At 32.8% G+C, this 15,173-nt stretch overlaps 1 protein-coding gene across 1 annotated transcript in view; it reads right to left on the minus strand.

The window, feature by feature from the left end:
- Positions 1–3,902: 3,902 nt before the first annotated feature.
- Positions 3,903–15,173, minus strand: part of LOC108481234 (vacuolar cation/proton exchanger 3-like) — a 38,825-nt gene continuing 27,554 nt past the window's right edge. Inside the window, exons 2-12 of the mRNA XM_017784396.2 lie at positions 6,285–6,536; positions 6,110–6,177; positions 5,957–5,985; positions 5,685–5,875; positions 5,406–5,600; positions 5,156–5,329; positions 4,952–5,068; positions 4,814–4,867; positions 4,566–4,682; positions 4,316–4,355; positions 3,903–4,216 (exon numbers count right to left, since the gene is read on the minus strand). Coding sequence (XP_017639885.2) covers positions 4,125–4,216; positions 4,316–4,355; positions 4,566–4,682; positions 4,814–4,867; positions 4,952–5,068; positions 5,156–5,329; positions 5,406–5,600; positions 5,685–5,875; positions 5,957–5,985; positions 6,110–6,177; positions 6,285–6,533 — 1,326 coding nt within the window. The 5' untranslated portion in view covers positions 6,534–6,536 and the 3' untranslated portion in view covers positions 3,903–4,124. The remainder of the gene's footprint in view (positions 4,217–4,315; positions 4,356–4,565; positions 4,683–4,813; positions 4,868–4,951; positions 5,069–5,155; positions 5,330–5,405; positions 5,601–5,684; positions 5,876–5,956; positions 5,986–6,109; positions 6,178–6,284; positions 6,537–15,173) is intronic.

Raw genomic sequence — 15,173 nt, forward strand, 5'->3', positions numbered from 1 at the left:
TTGACATATATCAGGAAATTTTCAGGTATGTGATCAACCTTTTATATTTATACATTTATGCAATTCAAATGTTCAGATTCAACTCAAGCATAAAAATAACATTTTTATCATTTATCACTTATCGGGTATTATCATTTATTTCAGGCACTTTCATTTATCGAGCTTTAACGAATATGTGATCATTTCAGATATTTATGGCATTTATACAATTTAAATATACAACATTCAATTTAAGCATATAAACATATACAATTTAGTTATACGAACTTACCTTGACAAATGTTCGTATATGTAAAATCTACTAATCTGACATTTTTCTCTTTCCTTCGTTCTAACTCCAAATTTGGTCTATCCAGATCTATATGAGTAAATTTAACATCAATTTAATATAATTCATACTCAATTTAGTCCAATTTACCCTTTAGGAAAAATTACCATTTTGCCCCTAAATTTTTAATTAATGACAATTTCGTCCTTAGGCTTGGAAAATGAAATTTATGAAATTTACTCCCTATTCCAAGCCTAACCAAAAATTCACTATAAAATTTACAGCACATGTATTCTATAAAATTCAAATTTTTTTCTTCAATTTTCACAACTTTACATTTTAGTCCCTAAATCATGTTTTCATCAAAAATCACTTTGTAAAAGTTGTTTATCTATCAACAAATTTTCATATTCTACCATAAATTTTAAATTTTCAGCATATTCATCCATGACATGATTTCTATACTTTGATAACTTTTCATATTCATCCCCAAATAGATAGATTAAGCTATCCCCAAATAGATAACTTTGATAGATTAAGCTATCCCGGTTTTAAAAAAATAAAAATTACTAAAAACGGGCTCGAATACTTACCTAATTTGGCCAAGAAAGCTTGCTTTCTCTTTCCTAGGTTTTCCATGGAATATTTGGGAAATAAAATGATAGAAAATGATTTTTATTTGTATTTAATTATTTATCATCTTTTAATTATTTTGATTTCTAATTTAGTCCTTAGCCTTTTTCTAATTTTCCATGGATGAATCATCCAAAAATATCTACTAACTTTTCATTAATGGACTAATTACCATATAAGGACCTCAAGTTTTGAATTCCATAGCTATTTGTTCCTTTTAGCTACAAGAATTCAACTTTTACATTTTATGCGATTTGATCCTTTATTCAAATTAAACATGTAATCGATAAAATTTTTTTACGAAATTTTCACACAATATTTTTATCATACTATAGACCATAAAATAATATTAAAATAAATTTTCTTTTCGGGATCGAATTTGTGGTCCCGAAATCACTGTTTTGATTTTCCAAAAATAGGCTATTACATTACCCCATGGCCGTGTGGAAGCCCATGTGGCTCACACGGCCGTGTGTCCAAGCCGTATGTAATGGGTCAGCCCATATGGCTTCTATTGCTTGCTTCGATTTTCTAATTTTCGCTCTTTTTTTGCTCCTTTTGCCCCCAAATGATCTATTAAGCATCAAAACATGAATTTAAAGGATTAGGAGCATAAAATTCACAATTAACATCGAATAGTCACCTAAAAATGCATTAAGAATGAAGTAAAAACTTTTTACTTTTAGCGCTTGTCACTAACAAATGTTGCCCCAAGAGAAAAGCTTCCATTTAAGAGGAAACCAACCACTGTTAAATGAATGTCTTCTACTCAAGAGTCATTTGTAACAGACCCATCGGTGACATTGTGAACTAAATGTTTATTATGTTAACATTTTGAGCTTGTGTAAATTTGCCTATTAGTGCTACTGATTTCTTAAATTAGGCAGATTATTTTTTTTGTAAATTTGCCTATGATTGCTACTATTATCTAAACTTAGGCATATAGTTACTGAATTTTTTTTATAAATTTGCCTACAATACAAATGTGTTCAATTGTATTGAATTGTATACAAATTTGGCAATATTTTGCCCTTCTTTTTGTAAACAATTTGGCCTTGATTTATGAATGAAGTTTAATGCTGACCATGTTTTTATGCTTTTTTTTTTTCATTTGTTTTGTCTCTTCTACTATTCTGACCAGTGATCCATGCAATATAAGAACATAAAAACAATAACCAAATACTCTTTCAAATCTTAAAAGAAGATTAAACATTCAGAAAATCCAATGAAATGAAATACAAATGTATGATATTGGCATTAGCCTTTCAACTTTTAAGTCTGTAAGCAAACTAATACCCCTTACAGACCATGACATTTAGGTCTGTAAGCTTCCACTCACCATGAAAGAATATTCTCCCAATACCAACAGCCACATAAGTTGTTTTTCAGTGCTAACAACAACAACACCAACTATCACATAAACTGGTTTTTCATTTAAAAAACAACAACAATATTACAAATAACAACACCAAACCTCATGTTTTTCTCTCTATCCTCTTTGCATCTTCCAATGTCCTCACTTTTTTCAAATCCTTAACAACACAATTCGTGAACAGGGCGTAAATGGTGGATCAAACTAGGCGAAAAAATGGCATAGATTTCGAAACCCACTCCCATACTTCTTACACCCAAAAAACCTCTTACCTGGGTTGTCATTGGACCAAGACGTATTTAAATTGGTTGGGTTTCCACAATAGCACACCAGAATCACAGTTGGCATCTCCATTTTTTCTTTTCTTCTTCTCCTCTTCTTTTTCTTCCTTTTCTATTCTTCTTTTATTGTCTAAACCCTAAATTGGTGCTAAAAAGGGTTGTTTAAATTGGTGCTAACCATCCAGCTAGTCGGTTAATGACAACAAGGACTCTGTTAAATGCCATGTCAATTTTTTATTACGTCTTTTAATAGTTAAAAAATTTATTTTGTTATTTTCGAAAGTTTGAGTGATTAAATCAAAACTAAAGTGATTGTTTTGTCAACTACATCAAAGTTGAGTCACGGTTAAAATTTAGATATATATATATATATATTATTGTAAAAGAATATCACTCATGTTACCCTGCAATCAATCAAAATAAAAGGAAAAGAAACAGAAAATGAAATGGAGAAAAAAATGTCAAGGACCTTTTCTTTATCCAAATTTTGAGTCTTTAGATTTCTTATTTTTTCTTCTTTCATCTTCCACATCTTTGTTAATGGCGGTATTACTTTGAATATTGGTAATATTTGTAGCATCAAGTAAATGAGCAGATGATGATGTAAATGGAGTCGTCTGAACACTTTAGCTGAGGGACGTAAGGGGTAGAGAGAACCTAAAGGTTCCAAATGACTAGACTGTGAGTCAAATCCAAAAAGATGAAGCCTTCAAAAATATGATGAACCCGAAAATGGTGGTGCAGAGATTTTTGTGAATTCTTGCACCATTGCTCCAAAATTCATTGTGTCGGTGGTGAGACTTGTCCTCATCCTTCGAGAATATGATGAACCGAAGCTTCCATAAGTGATCAGACAAGTTTTTGTCCTTGCATATTGAAGGGGTTTATCTCAATGCAAAGGTAATGTCGAGCTAAGTTTTAAACTTTGGATTGGGGCTTTAACATCTTGTTGGCTTTTATTGAAGCATAGCTGACTAGAGGACAAGGAATGAAGTAGGCTTTCTATTGACAAAGTTTATTAACGGAGGAGATGCCGGAATAGGATGGATTTGACGATGACTACGATGCAGAGTGGTTAAGTTTTCAACAAAGGAGAGAAAATTTTCATTTTAGAATGAGACTCCTATGACCTAAAAGGAGAACATAAGAGAAAGTTCTTTTTTTCTTAATTCAAAGAAGAATCTAGCAGCACTATATCTAAGAAACTCATTTTCACTAACAATTTGGAGGGAGAGAAAGTCAATACTTTAAGCAATTTTGTGGAGGGGTATGAGGGAAAAAAACCCAAAAATATTTTACCTCAGAGTTGGGACTTAAAGAAATCTGAAGAATTTTTCAGAAGAAAATGAGAAGTCTGTTTTAAAAATATAAAATCTTTTATCTTTTATTTTGTGCAATTGTACACATTATATTTTAATTTTGAATTAATTATACACATTTAAGTTAAACATGAAAGTGTAAATTTAATTATTATATATATATATATATTAACCAACAAGCACCAGCTAAGTAAACTCCAGTGAAATGATAGTTGCATCAGATGTAGCATCCACTGCTTAGAAATGAACATTCACTTCTGTCTTCCTGTATTTCTAGGTTTCAGAATTCTACTATAGTACCACTGCTTCAATTCCTGCTGCTTGCTTAGTAGTAAGGATGTATCTGCAAAATTCAATTAGTCTGTTAAACAATGTATGCTTCATGCATGGGCATGGGAGTGACCATGGCTCATGGGATCAATTCTAATATATAATAACTAACCAGGAGGAAGGGTCTTCATGTACAAAATAGCTTGCAGCCACTAAGACATAACAGAAAAGAAGCATTAGACCTTTGAAGTAATTAGAAGTTCCTTCCTGCAAATTGCAAGTGCAAATATGTATGTCATAATAATATCTTAATTTCTAGCCTATAACTTCACTTTACCTTGCTCTTCTCTCTTCAAAAGTTGCATCTTTTTTCTTTAACATTTATTTTTCTCATTTAGTTCTTCACATACATACATACTTACCTGCATCATGAAAGCTACAAATAGAACAGTCATGAACAGAGTTGCTGTCTCAAAAAGTTGAAAGTTCAAATCCACAGGTCGCCCAAATATCCATCCAACTACCACACAGAAGGGAATCTGTGGAAAATCGATAAAAACCAATAACAAAAATTTCAGGATACCTGTGTCTGTATATATATAGTAGGTGTATTTATATGTAGTGGATGTATATCAATATGAAAGGAAGCCTATCAAAAGAAAACACCTACTATAAACATAGAAATCTGAGTTGATGACCCTATTGCCACTCCCAAAGACACATCCTGCAGGAAAAAGAAAATATATATATGGAAAATAATTCGTTATACACAAATTAAGTTTTGGAAATGAGAAAATAAATCCCTTACAAGTTTGTCTTTCATGGCAAACATGACTGAAGTAGTAACTGCTGCTGTGTTTCCTCCTATTGGAAGCAAGATAACACTAATGAAAGCAACTGGTACACCCCATGCAAGAGATGTTCCCTGAAAAAGGAAAAACAATATATACATACATTCATACATAGCTAATAAGAGAAATTAAAGCAGGAGGAAGGTGAAGGCTTATATTACCTCAATGGCATCAACCAGATACTCCGAAAGGATAGATATTGCAGCTGCTGTAATTCCAAGCCAGATCACTGACTCCCATTTAGAAATTTCAGGAGGTGCTTCTCCTTCTTCGTCTTGGTCTTGGTCTGGGTCTTGGTCACCAGAATATAAGATCTCGCCATGCTGATTTCCTTCCTGATTTCATGTCGTTCGTCAAAACCACTAATTAAAAACATGAAAGGAACGGGAAGGATCTATGATGGATGATCACCAGATGTTTTATATTCTTTAACTGGAAAATGATAGAGGCAACATAGGCTAGAAGCAGGACACAACTGCTAACTCTTGAAAGAGCCAACTCTGATACCCCTAAGTGCACTTCAGTGCCTGTGCTGTGTAGGGATGCTGGGAATAGTAACCCCATCACTGCCATCAACAGCAGTCCCGAATCCACAACAGCAGTTGCCTGCTTTGGGATTGGGAGGAACATGTTAAAATTAAAATGAACAAACGAAATTCATAAGGAGTAATGGAGGGAGATATTACCAACCTTGTTGAAAACCTGCTCCTTTCTAACAATTCCACCGGAGAAGAATGCAATCCCCAGAACGAACAACAAGTTGGACAAAAGTGAGCCAAGCAATGACAGCTGAACTACACGAATCCTTCCTGTTCGTAGCGCATAAATCGATATAATAAGTTCCGTTGCATTCCCAAATGTAGCATTCAGAAGTCCCCCAACTGCAAATATGGTTTCAAAATTTAAGTTCATCGAAGGTTAGAATAAACATTATATATACATAATATAAACAATATACGTACTTGTAGGTCCACTGTAAAATGCCAACTGCCTAAAATGAGAGGAGAGCAACGAATGTTAGCTGAGGCTTAACTATAAAAAGAACCTCTCTGATATTAAAATGAAATAGTCGGTAATACTTAAAAGAGGGAATTAAGCTATGTATGAGTCCTTACTCTGTAGTATAGCCCAACCGCTCAGCCAACGGCATTATACCCAATAAGCCAAGGATAAAGACCCAACCCTGTGAATTAATGTGATCCATATGTATATACACATTGATTTAACAACAATATAGGAATGCATATATGTAAGTGCATAATAGACAAATGAGTATATAAAACTACTCACGTTTTGATTCGTCTTTTTCTGGACAAAGATTGCTAGAGGTCCAAAGGGAATTAGCAAGTTGAACTTCTTCGATAAAATTACAGTGTATATACTCTTATATATGACAGTCCCTATAATTTTCCTATCACCTGCTCCCTCCAAACCAACAGAAAATGCTTGTATTCGTCGCTGTTGTGCGTCAACTTCTCTTATTTCTGGATCGCCAATGTCATCAACCACATGAATTCCTGTTTCATCTGCTGATTCCATCTCCTACATTAATTAGTTAATTAGAAATCAACTTAAAACCACCTCAGCTACCCTTAACTCAATATGTCTGCATTAAAAAGGTTTGAATCCAATACAATGCAAGCATACGACGAATTAATTAATTGAAAGAAAATAACTTACTTCAAAATGGGACTTCACCCTTAATATTTGCAGCTTGTAATCCATCATCTTGTATTTAAATAAATTAGTTCTCAATCCCCACTGACAGAAAGGGTTTCCTTAATTCATGTGCTAGCTTCAGTTTCTTGGTTTCTTAATTAGTTCTCATCAATGAATATATAGGTATATATATGTCTAATTTTTTTTCCATTTTCGAACACGACTCCATGTGTTTCTCAGATCATCCAAGTTAAATAACCAGAAATATAATATGTAGGTATAGCATGTTTATATGCTGTAAGATAATCCAAAAGTTGTTCAACAAAGCAAGCTTTCGAATTTAGTTACTAATTCCTCAATTAAACTTTGTTCAACAATTCAATCCAAAAATATTAGGACCTCGAAATGCAATCTTAAAGGGATAAATTAACTACACAACGAAAATCAAAAGCTAGCATGCTTAATTGTAAAAAGAGAATAGTACTAGTTAAACGCAGTAAGAAATTTCATTTTTTTTCCCCTTCTTTACTCTCAATTTTACAGTTTCAAGTGCACAAATTGCAAGCCACATGTTTCCTAATGTTACTCCTACTCAAACTCAAACTTATTTCACTCCCTAAAATATGCACCCTTTATCGTTATCTTGCTGAATGATTCAACCCTTATAAAGGCAAAAGTACCGATCAAGTGTGGTACGTAGTTATGTGGAACCACTTTATGGATCCATGAATAGACTACCATTGTCACAAAGTGTAGTTTCCAGTGAGCAATATCCACAGCCACTTTAATCAACTATATTTATAGCTGGTTATGCACCATATGCAAGACATGAATGTGTCACGGGCCGCAGATCAAAACTAGTGATGAATGCATATAAAAGGTCCTATAGAGCTCAATTGATTAAATGGAGCTCATTCGATTCACTTAAACTGACCTAATTCGTGGGTCAATTAATTAACCCATTTACTTAGAGGCTTGTTAGACCAGTAAAGCACTTAAAGAAAACTAGGGTTGTTAATGGAAAGTAATCTTAGAAGATTTGATTTTGTAATATTAGAGGATTCTATAAATCCTTTAAGAATCTCATTTGTAGATTGGCTTCAATCTCGACCGTTAATGTAAATTAAATTTTATTGTTGAATCTAGGAGAGTTCAACTATAAATGAAGTTTTTTCCCTTATTTGTAATTATCTCATTGTATGACATTCATTACTTCACTTCATTCTTAAATAATAAAATACTTTTAGAGCATTTTCTCAAACACTAGTGTGCTATTGCTTTTCTGTGACTTTTCTATTCGATTCATTCTTCTTTGTCTTTGAATTGCTTCTGCTTTACTTTCGATGCCTCGGAGAATTTCCATTTAGAATTCTCATTTTCAAGAATTAGGTTGACTTAGGCGGATTTAAAGTAAAGAAATCGCCTAAGACTGTACAAATTGTGAGACTAAAATTTTAATCCCGTGACACATGCAACACATCAATTGAGCTATATGTTTGTGTGTATCTACATATATACATACATACATGTCGTGACCCTTTTTCAGTTGATAATAAGAAAATCAGCTTGATGAATTTTTAAAAAATATGGAAATTTTAGTTTTTACAAAATATTGGTTAAAAAAAAAGGAATCGCCATCGATCTTTTTTGTTAGGTGTGATCGGACACCAATAAAATTATCTTTTAAAAATAAAATTTTAAAATTCTTTCAAAAAAAGATAAATTTGAGTTTACATTGAAGTCTAAAAAAATGTGAGTTCAGGAGTATATTAAATGCGAGGAAGGTTTTAACACCGTTGCAATGTCTAAAATTGATACCTAATTAAACACAAATCATCTCAATTTTTAAAAGTACAAACTCACATTTGGTATTTAAATTTGATTATATTAAATGAAAATTAATTTATTATTATTTTTAGAATAAATCATATTCTATTAAAAAACAAAAATACCTACGAATATTTTTGAATAACACAAAATATCGAGTTTTATTTATGAAGATACTTGATATGTAAGAGACAACTTATTTCTAGTAAAATCAATAAAATTTCACCCAACATAACGATAGATTCACAATCTAAATTACATGAGATGTTGACTTTGATCTTAATCGCCATGAATGTCAAGACTTTGATGCATGTACAAGACGCAACAATATAAACATTCAAATACGTCATGAAACAAAATAAAATTTTAATAACAACATTATTAAAAAAAAACACATGATATCTAAATACCAGACACATAATATAATCTAATACACATACTATTCTACAATACAATTTCATAATATACACATATAACCATATATACATCATGCACATGGGACCACCACATTTTATTAGACACCTGTGCATATTTATCTAAGGAATAACTTATATTAATATCGTCCTAAAAGTAAAAATTTTTAAACATCAGTAAAATTTTGCTACATCATTAAATTTTAAAAATATAAAATTATTATTATATACACGCATTCATATTCAACTTACACTCTAGCACAAATTTTTTAAAAAATAAGTAATTAAAATAAAAAATCAAATAATATAGAAAGTTTAAAATTTACACTATTCTTATTATTGAAGATTTAATATAATATAATTTTTATTTTTAAAATGTATAATATGAAATAGAATAGAACTTAAAATGAAAAGAAATCCACTGCCTAAAACTAATTTTTTTTATAAAAATTGCTTTCACAAAAATAAAAAAATATTAAATTCTGGAACAAAAATTAAAAATGATTAAAAATGGTAAAAGAAGAAAATATGTTCGTTTATAATTTTAAAATTAATTATTTTAAATAATTTAATTAAAGTTAAATTAAGTTAGAGAAGATAGTAGATATAGATGAATATGTAATAATATTTTGTTATCTTTAAATTTTGATGATGTGATATTATTTTATTAGTGTTTAAAAACTATGATTTTTAGAATGATTCTAAAATAAATTATTCCCATCCTATATACATATGTATGCAAGATCAAAACCTATATATATATATATATATATATATATATATATAAATGCAAGGGCTACTCCTTGATGAAGGCATGCATAAGGCCACGTCTCCTACCCTCCCTGCCAAAGTGAGCCTCCTAAAACACCCTTGAATGAACCAAGACACATGTCCCCCATGGGTATATATACTTGTGTGGATGTACTGCTTAATCTACTAAATATGCATGCAAACACAATGATGTACATTCATAAAATATATGCAGTTTTCCTTCTAAAAAAACACAGACTAACCCACCAAATTTTCTGAGTAATTCACGAGTCTATTTTCTCGTCCCCCAGTGAACATGAATGCATCGAAAGTTCACATGGTGCCAGAATGAATAATAACTCAAACACATCTTGCATGAAATGATAAGACTACATGAAAGATTCTAAGCTAAAAGGGATCATCAAGGTGGGAATAAAATATCAATAAAAAAAATTATAACTTAAATTGTATGTATACCAACTAAAGCTTCCCTTCTTCTTTCTTTCTCTCCTTTGCAAACTTGGTTGTGACTTTCTCCAACGCCGCTGCTTCTTTCCTTTCTCCCCGTTTGCATGAGAGAACCCCCCCCCCCTGTGCCGTGTGGCTTCTCGTGGCTTTTAAAGCTAAATTTCATTATTTTTTCCATGGTTAAATTTTACTATTAGTACCTTAATTATGTGTAAATTGTGAATTTAGTCCCTATACTTTAATCCAGTCATTTCCAATCCTTATGTAACAACCCGTTTTTCGTAAGTGTCGGAAGATTCAATTTCGAAGCCTAACAACCTAAGTCGAGTTAGTTCGAAAATTTTAATTGAATAATTAAAATTATAATTAATTAGTAATTAATTAACCGCATTATTTAGTTTAATATGAGGAATAAGTTGTAAGTGACCTCAACTAATGAAAACATATTAAGAATTTCATCAAGCCCTTAATATGCAATTAAAGCAATTTGCCCACATTTAATTATGGTTAATGGCTGGAAGGAATGAAAGCCATCATTTGATTATGGTTAATGGTGTTCCAATGCAAAAGTTAAGCCCTCACATTATGGTTAATGGCGTTCTAACACAAAAGTTCAGGCCAGCAAGGGGTATTCAGCAAGGATGTCTGCTTTCGTCATATTTGTTTGTTCTTTGCATGAAATGACTCGGTAATAGCTTTCATTAGGCTATAGATGATGGCCTTTGGCAACCTGTTCATTTATTAAGATCTGACCTAAGTCTTTCTCATCTTTCCTTTGCGAATGATCTTGTCATTTTTTGTCATGCAAATCTTCAGCAAACATTGATTTTCAAAGATATTCTAGAGAGATTTTGTGGATATTTTGGGCATCGGGTTAATGCTCGGAAGATAGATTATCTCTTTAAAGGAATAGATGACGCTATTGGTGTACAGTTAAGTGAAATTCCTTGGTTTCCACAAGGTGCATAATCTTGGCATTTATTTTGGGGTATCTTTTCTTCATGAAAAGATTTTGAATAGTACCTTGAGGTTTATTGTTGACAAGATTTAGAGTAAGTGGAATAGTTGGGATGCTAGGAAGTTATCTTTAGCTAGTAGAGCAATGTTAGCGTAATCAGTTTTGCTATTTGTTCCCAATTACTTCATATAGTCCATGATGATCCCTAAGGGATTATGTGATTAGATTGAACATATCGTTAGGAAATTTATTTGGGGGGCATCAGTTAGCAGAGAGAGGATGTCTTTGGTCAATTAAAAGTCTGTTTTCCAACCTCGTTCTTGTAGAGGGCTTGGAATTAAACATTTGAGAGACCAAAATACCTCGTTTATGATGAAGATAGGGTATAACTTAGTCTCCAAAAGGGATGTCTTATGGTGCTAATTCTTCGAGCCAAATATGGTACGAAAGAGGCTTTACCAGATAATATCTCGCGAGGGAGATGTTCTTTTCTTTAGAGGGCCATTTGTAAGGCATGGCCCCTAATTCGAGAAAGTTTGATCTGGCTAATTGGAGATGGAAACGATATTAGTTTTTGGAGAGTACCATGGATCCCGGATATGGGATCTTTGATTTATCAAGTTCCTACCCTTGCTAATAGTAATTTGGACTGTCTTCTCCGTGATATGACCATTGAGGAGGGATATTGGAATTTGGATCTTTTAAGTCTTTGGCTACCTGATGATATAATTAGATACATTGTGGGTATTCCCCTACCCCGTCCTTCTACAGGTTCTGATAGGATTAGTTGGGCTTATACTTTAAATGGTATTCTCTCTCTCAAAAGTGCATATTTTCACATTCGAGGAAGCTTGTGGAATACAAAGGATGTGAAGTGGAATTTGGGGGTTTAGGATATGATAGCTCTTGTGGTAAATGTGGTCATCATTCTGAAGACATATTGCATGTTCTTAGAAATTGTCCGGCAGCTAAAGAAATTTGGACACGTGTCCTACCAAATGGAACTAATGGGTTTTTCTTTACAGGTGGCCTTATTCAATGGTTAAAATCTAATTTGCAGAATCCTGCTAAATCAGTAGGTAATGAGGTAAATTAGTCTTGTTTATTTGGCTTACTTATCTGGAAAATATGGAAAAATAGGAACCTTTTTTTCTTTTTTCAAGGAGTCTTATGGAATACAAGTGAGATAGTTAAAATGTGATATATTTGAGTAAAACAATTTGTTTCTTTTCACAAGGAGGATGTGTCTAGCCATAAAGAAACAAATTCAGCTACTCATATTCCAAAGAACTGGATCAGCATTTGCACTAATAGAGCGGTCCAAATTGCTTCTGGAAATGTTCAGTTCTTAATGCTGAATTGTAGGGTATTTTCGATGGATTGGCCCTTATTGTAACGCCTCAATTTTCGAGAATTCTGTGAATGTTGGCAAAATTTCATGCTTTGATTTTGTCATTTGTGAGTGAAATTATGAAATAGGACCTATGTGAAAATGTTTGAAAATGCTATAGGCTAATTTGTAGTGGCCAAATAAATAGTAGTGCAAAATAGGAGGATTTGTATGTCAAACCTCCCATTTTACAAGAAGTGGCCGGCCATCATGTTGTTGAAGACAATATGTGCACTTTATATCCATAATTTATGGTACAAATTGATAAAAATTGATAATGGGTTAGGTAAATGTTCCATGATAATGGGTTAGGTAAATGTTCCATGATAATGGGTTAGGTAAATGTTCCATGATGGGCATTTCATGTCTTTTGTATTAAAGAATTAAATGGATGAAATATGAAATTTTATTAAAAGAAAAAGGGGTGAAAAGAACAAAGTTTTGTCCATCTTTGTTCATCATAGCCGAAAGTTAGAGAAGAGAAAGGAGAGGAGAAAGCTCTTGAATGTTCGATCACTTGGGGAAGAAAATTGAAGGTAAGTTCATGGTAGTTTACTTCTATCTTGATGTTCATGAGTTCTTCTTAATTTTAACCTTAACTCTTAAAGCATATTTTGGTTTTTGGTTGTGTTGTGAGCATTTGATCATGAATTAAAATGAAGGAAATGGTTGTTGTTTCATGTTCTTTTGATGAAAAATGGAAGATAGGTGAAGTTGAGCCAAACAAATGAGCATGCATGTGCCTTAGATGCTAAGGGAAAAAATCGGCTAACATGTTGTGCTTTAAAATGATGAAATAGAGACTATACTTAAGTAAACTCATAGATATGTGATGATTGATTGGTGATATACATGTTTAAATAACATGCATGCAAGTTATGTGTGAAAGAGTGATTTGGTAATAAATCTGCTTGGGACAGCAGCAGTAATGTGACTTTGGAAAATAACCATAAATTGTAAGAGGTGAGTTAGAAGGTGAATAAATTATGTAATTAAAGATTAATGAGTCTAGTTTCAAATGAAATAAACGAGAACATATTTTGAATTCTGTACAGTGAGAAATTTGATTCGTAATGAAGAGTGGTCAGATTAGTCAAACAGTGAAACATGGGAAACTTTAAGAAAAATCTGGTATTGATTGGCAAAACCAAAAATTCTAAAAATTTTATGGATAGAAGATATATAAGTCTAGTTTCAGGGAAAATTAACGGCACTTGATTTGGAGTTTCATAGCTCCAGTTATAAATGATTTAGTGACTGTTGCTTAGGAAGACAACTTGCAGTGAAATTATGATTATGTGGTAAACATTGACAAAAATTTGTTAATGAGTTGCTTATTGATTTCTTATAAGCTTATTATGATCTGTAGGTGTGGTTGGCTGAATATTGTAAGGGGTTAATATGTAGTTCGTATTTGAATAGTTAGATTAACGTGTTAGTAATCCAATTGTAGGCAATTCGTGTGTGGATCTCTTCAGCATATCGTCGCAAACAGGTGTGTAACTAACACCCTCTTATAGACTAGATCGGCACAAGCCGAAAAGCCGAAATGTCGAAAAGCTGGTATTTTGAGATCTTGCGAGTGTGTGAATGCTCATGAGATTAATAGTTTGATGTATATGGTAAATTAAAGTGATAAGACTGCAGAGTGCGCGATTCTGTGCATTTTGATATTTTTGGGCTTAATGGGCCAAAAACGGGATAATGGGCCAATGGGCCCAAATTGTTAAGAAAACGCGGTAAGTGTTTCTGGTCGTACGTAAATGACTATGTTATGTATGAAAACCTTAAGAATAGTTAAATTACATGAATACCCCTATGTATGCAAAATTACCATTATACCCCTAAGGTTACTTTTGACCAAAAAGCATGACGATCTGATTCTGTATGATGTATGCCATGATTATATATCTATTGCATGGGGACTTGGGTTATACTATGGAGGAAGCGTCCTGGTGGCTATGCCACAATTTATCTAATCTGGTGGCTCTGCCACATATATATGTCCTGGTGGCTATGCCACAATTATCTGATCTGGTGGCTCTACCACATATATCTGTTTTAGTAGCTCTGCCACAATATCTGTATCTGGTGACTTCGTCACAATATCTGGCAGCCTCGCTACGATTTCTGTGGTGTGTAGCGGTTGGGTGGGTCGAGTAGTCTCCCTACATGGTGTAAGGCTGGTACGGGGGTGTTATGGATGAATCTGGGTTGGGTTTTTGCATAAACATGTAATATCTGTTCTGTTTTGTTATGGGCCTATGGGTTTTATTCTGAATTCTGTTCTGGGCTAAGGCCAACTTATTCTATTTCTGTGGTTTGAGCTGATATAGGCTATGGTTAGGTTAATTTACACACTGAGTTTCCCCAAACTCACCCCTTTTATTTTCATCCACGCAGGTAATCCCCAACCATAGTGGGCTTGGAGCTGTGAGGGAATTCGGAGTGGCCACCCGTTCTGAAAGTTTGATTTTCTTCTGGTGAACTGGACATCCTTTTATTTACGTTTGAAGTTTTGGGTTTTTAAATGTAATAAGGCCGTTTAATTATTTTTGATGGTTTTAATATGTATTACTAAGATAGGTATTACTTATTTTAACTGTTGAAATTGGATAGCTTTAGGCGAGTTTTCAAAAAAAAACAACAATTGATTTCAAAATAACACGACAACAAGCAAAGCTTCCGCAATGAAAGTATTTTCCAAAATTAAT

This window comes from Gossypium arboreum, chromosome 1 (assembly GCF_025698485.1).
Source record: "Gossypium arboreum isolate Shixiya-1 chromosome 1, ASM2569848v2, whole genome shotgun sequence".
In the NCBI taxonomy this organism is placed as follows: domain Eukaryota; kingdom Viridiplantae; phylum Streptophyta; class Magnoliopsida; order Malvales; family Malvaceae; genus Gossypium; species Gossypium arboreum.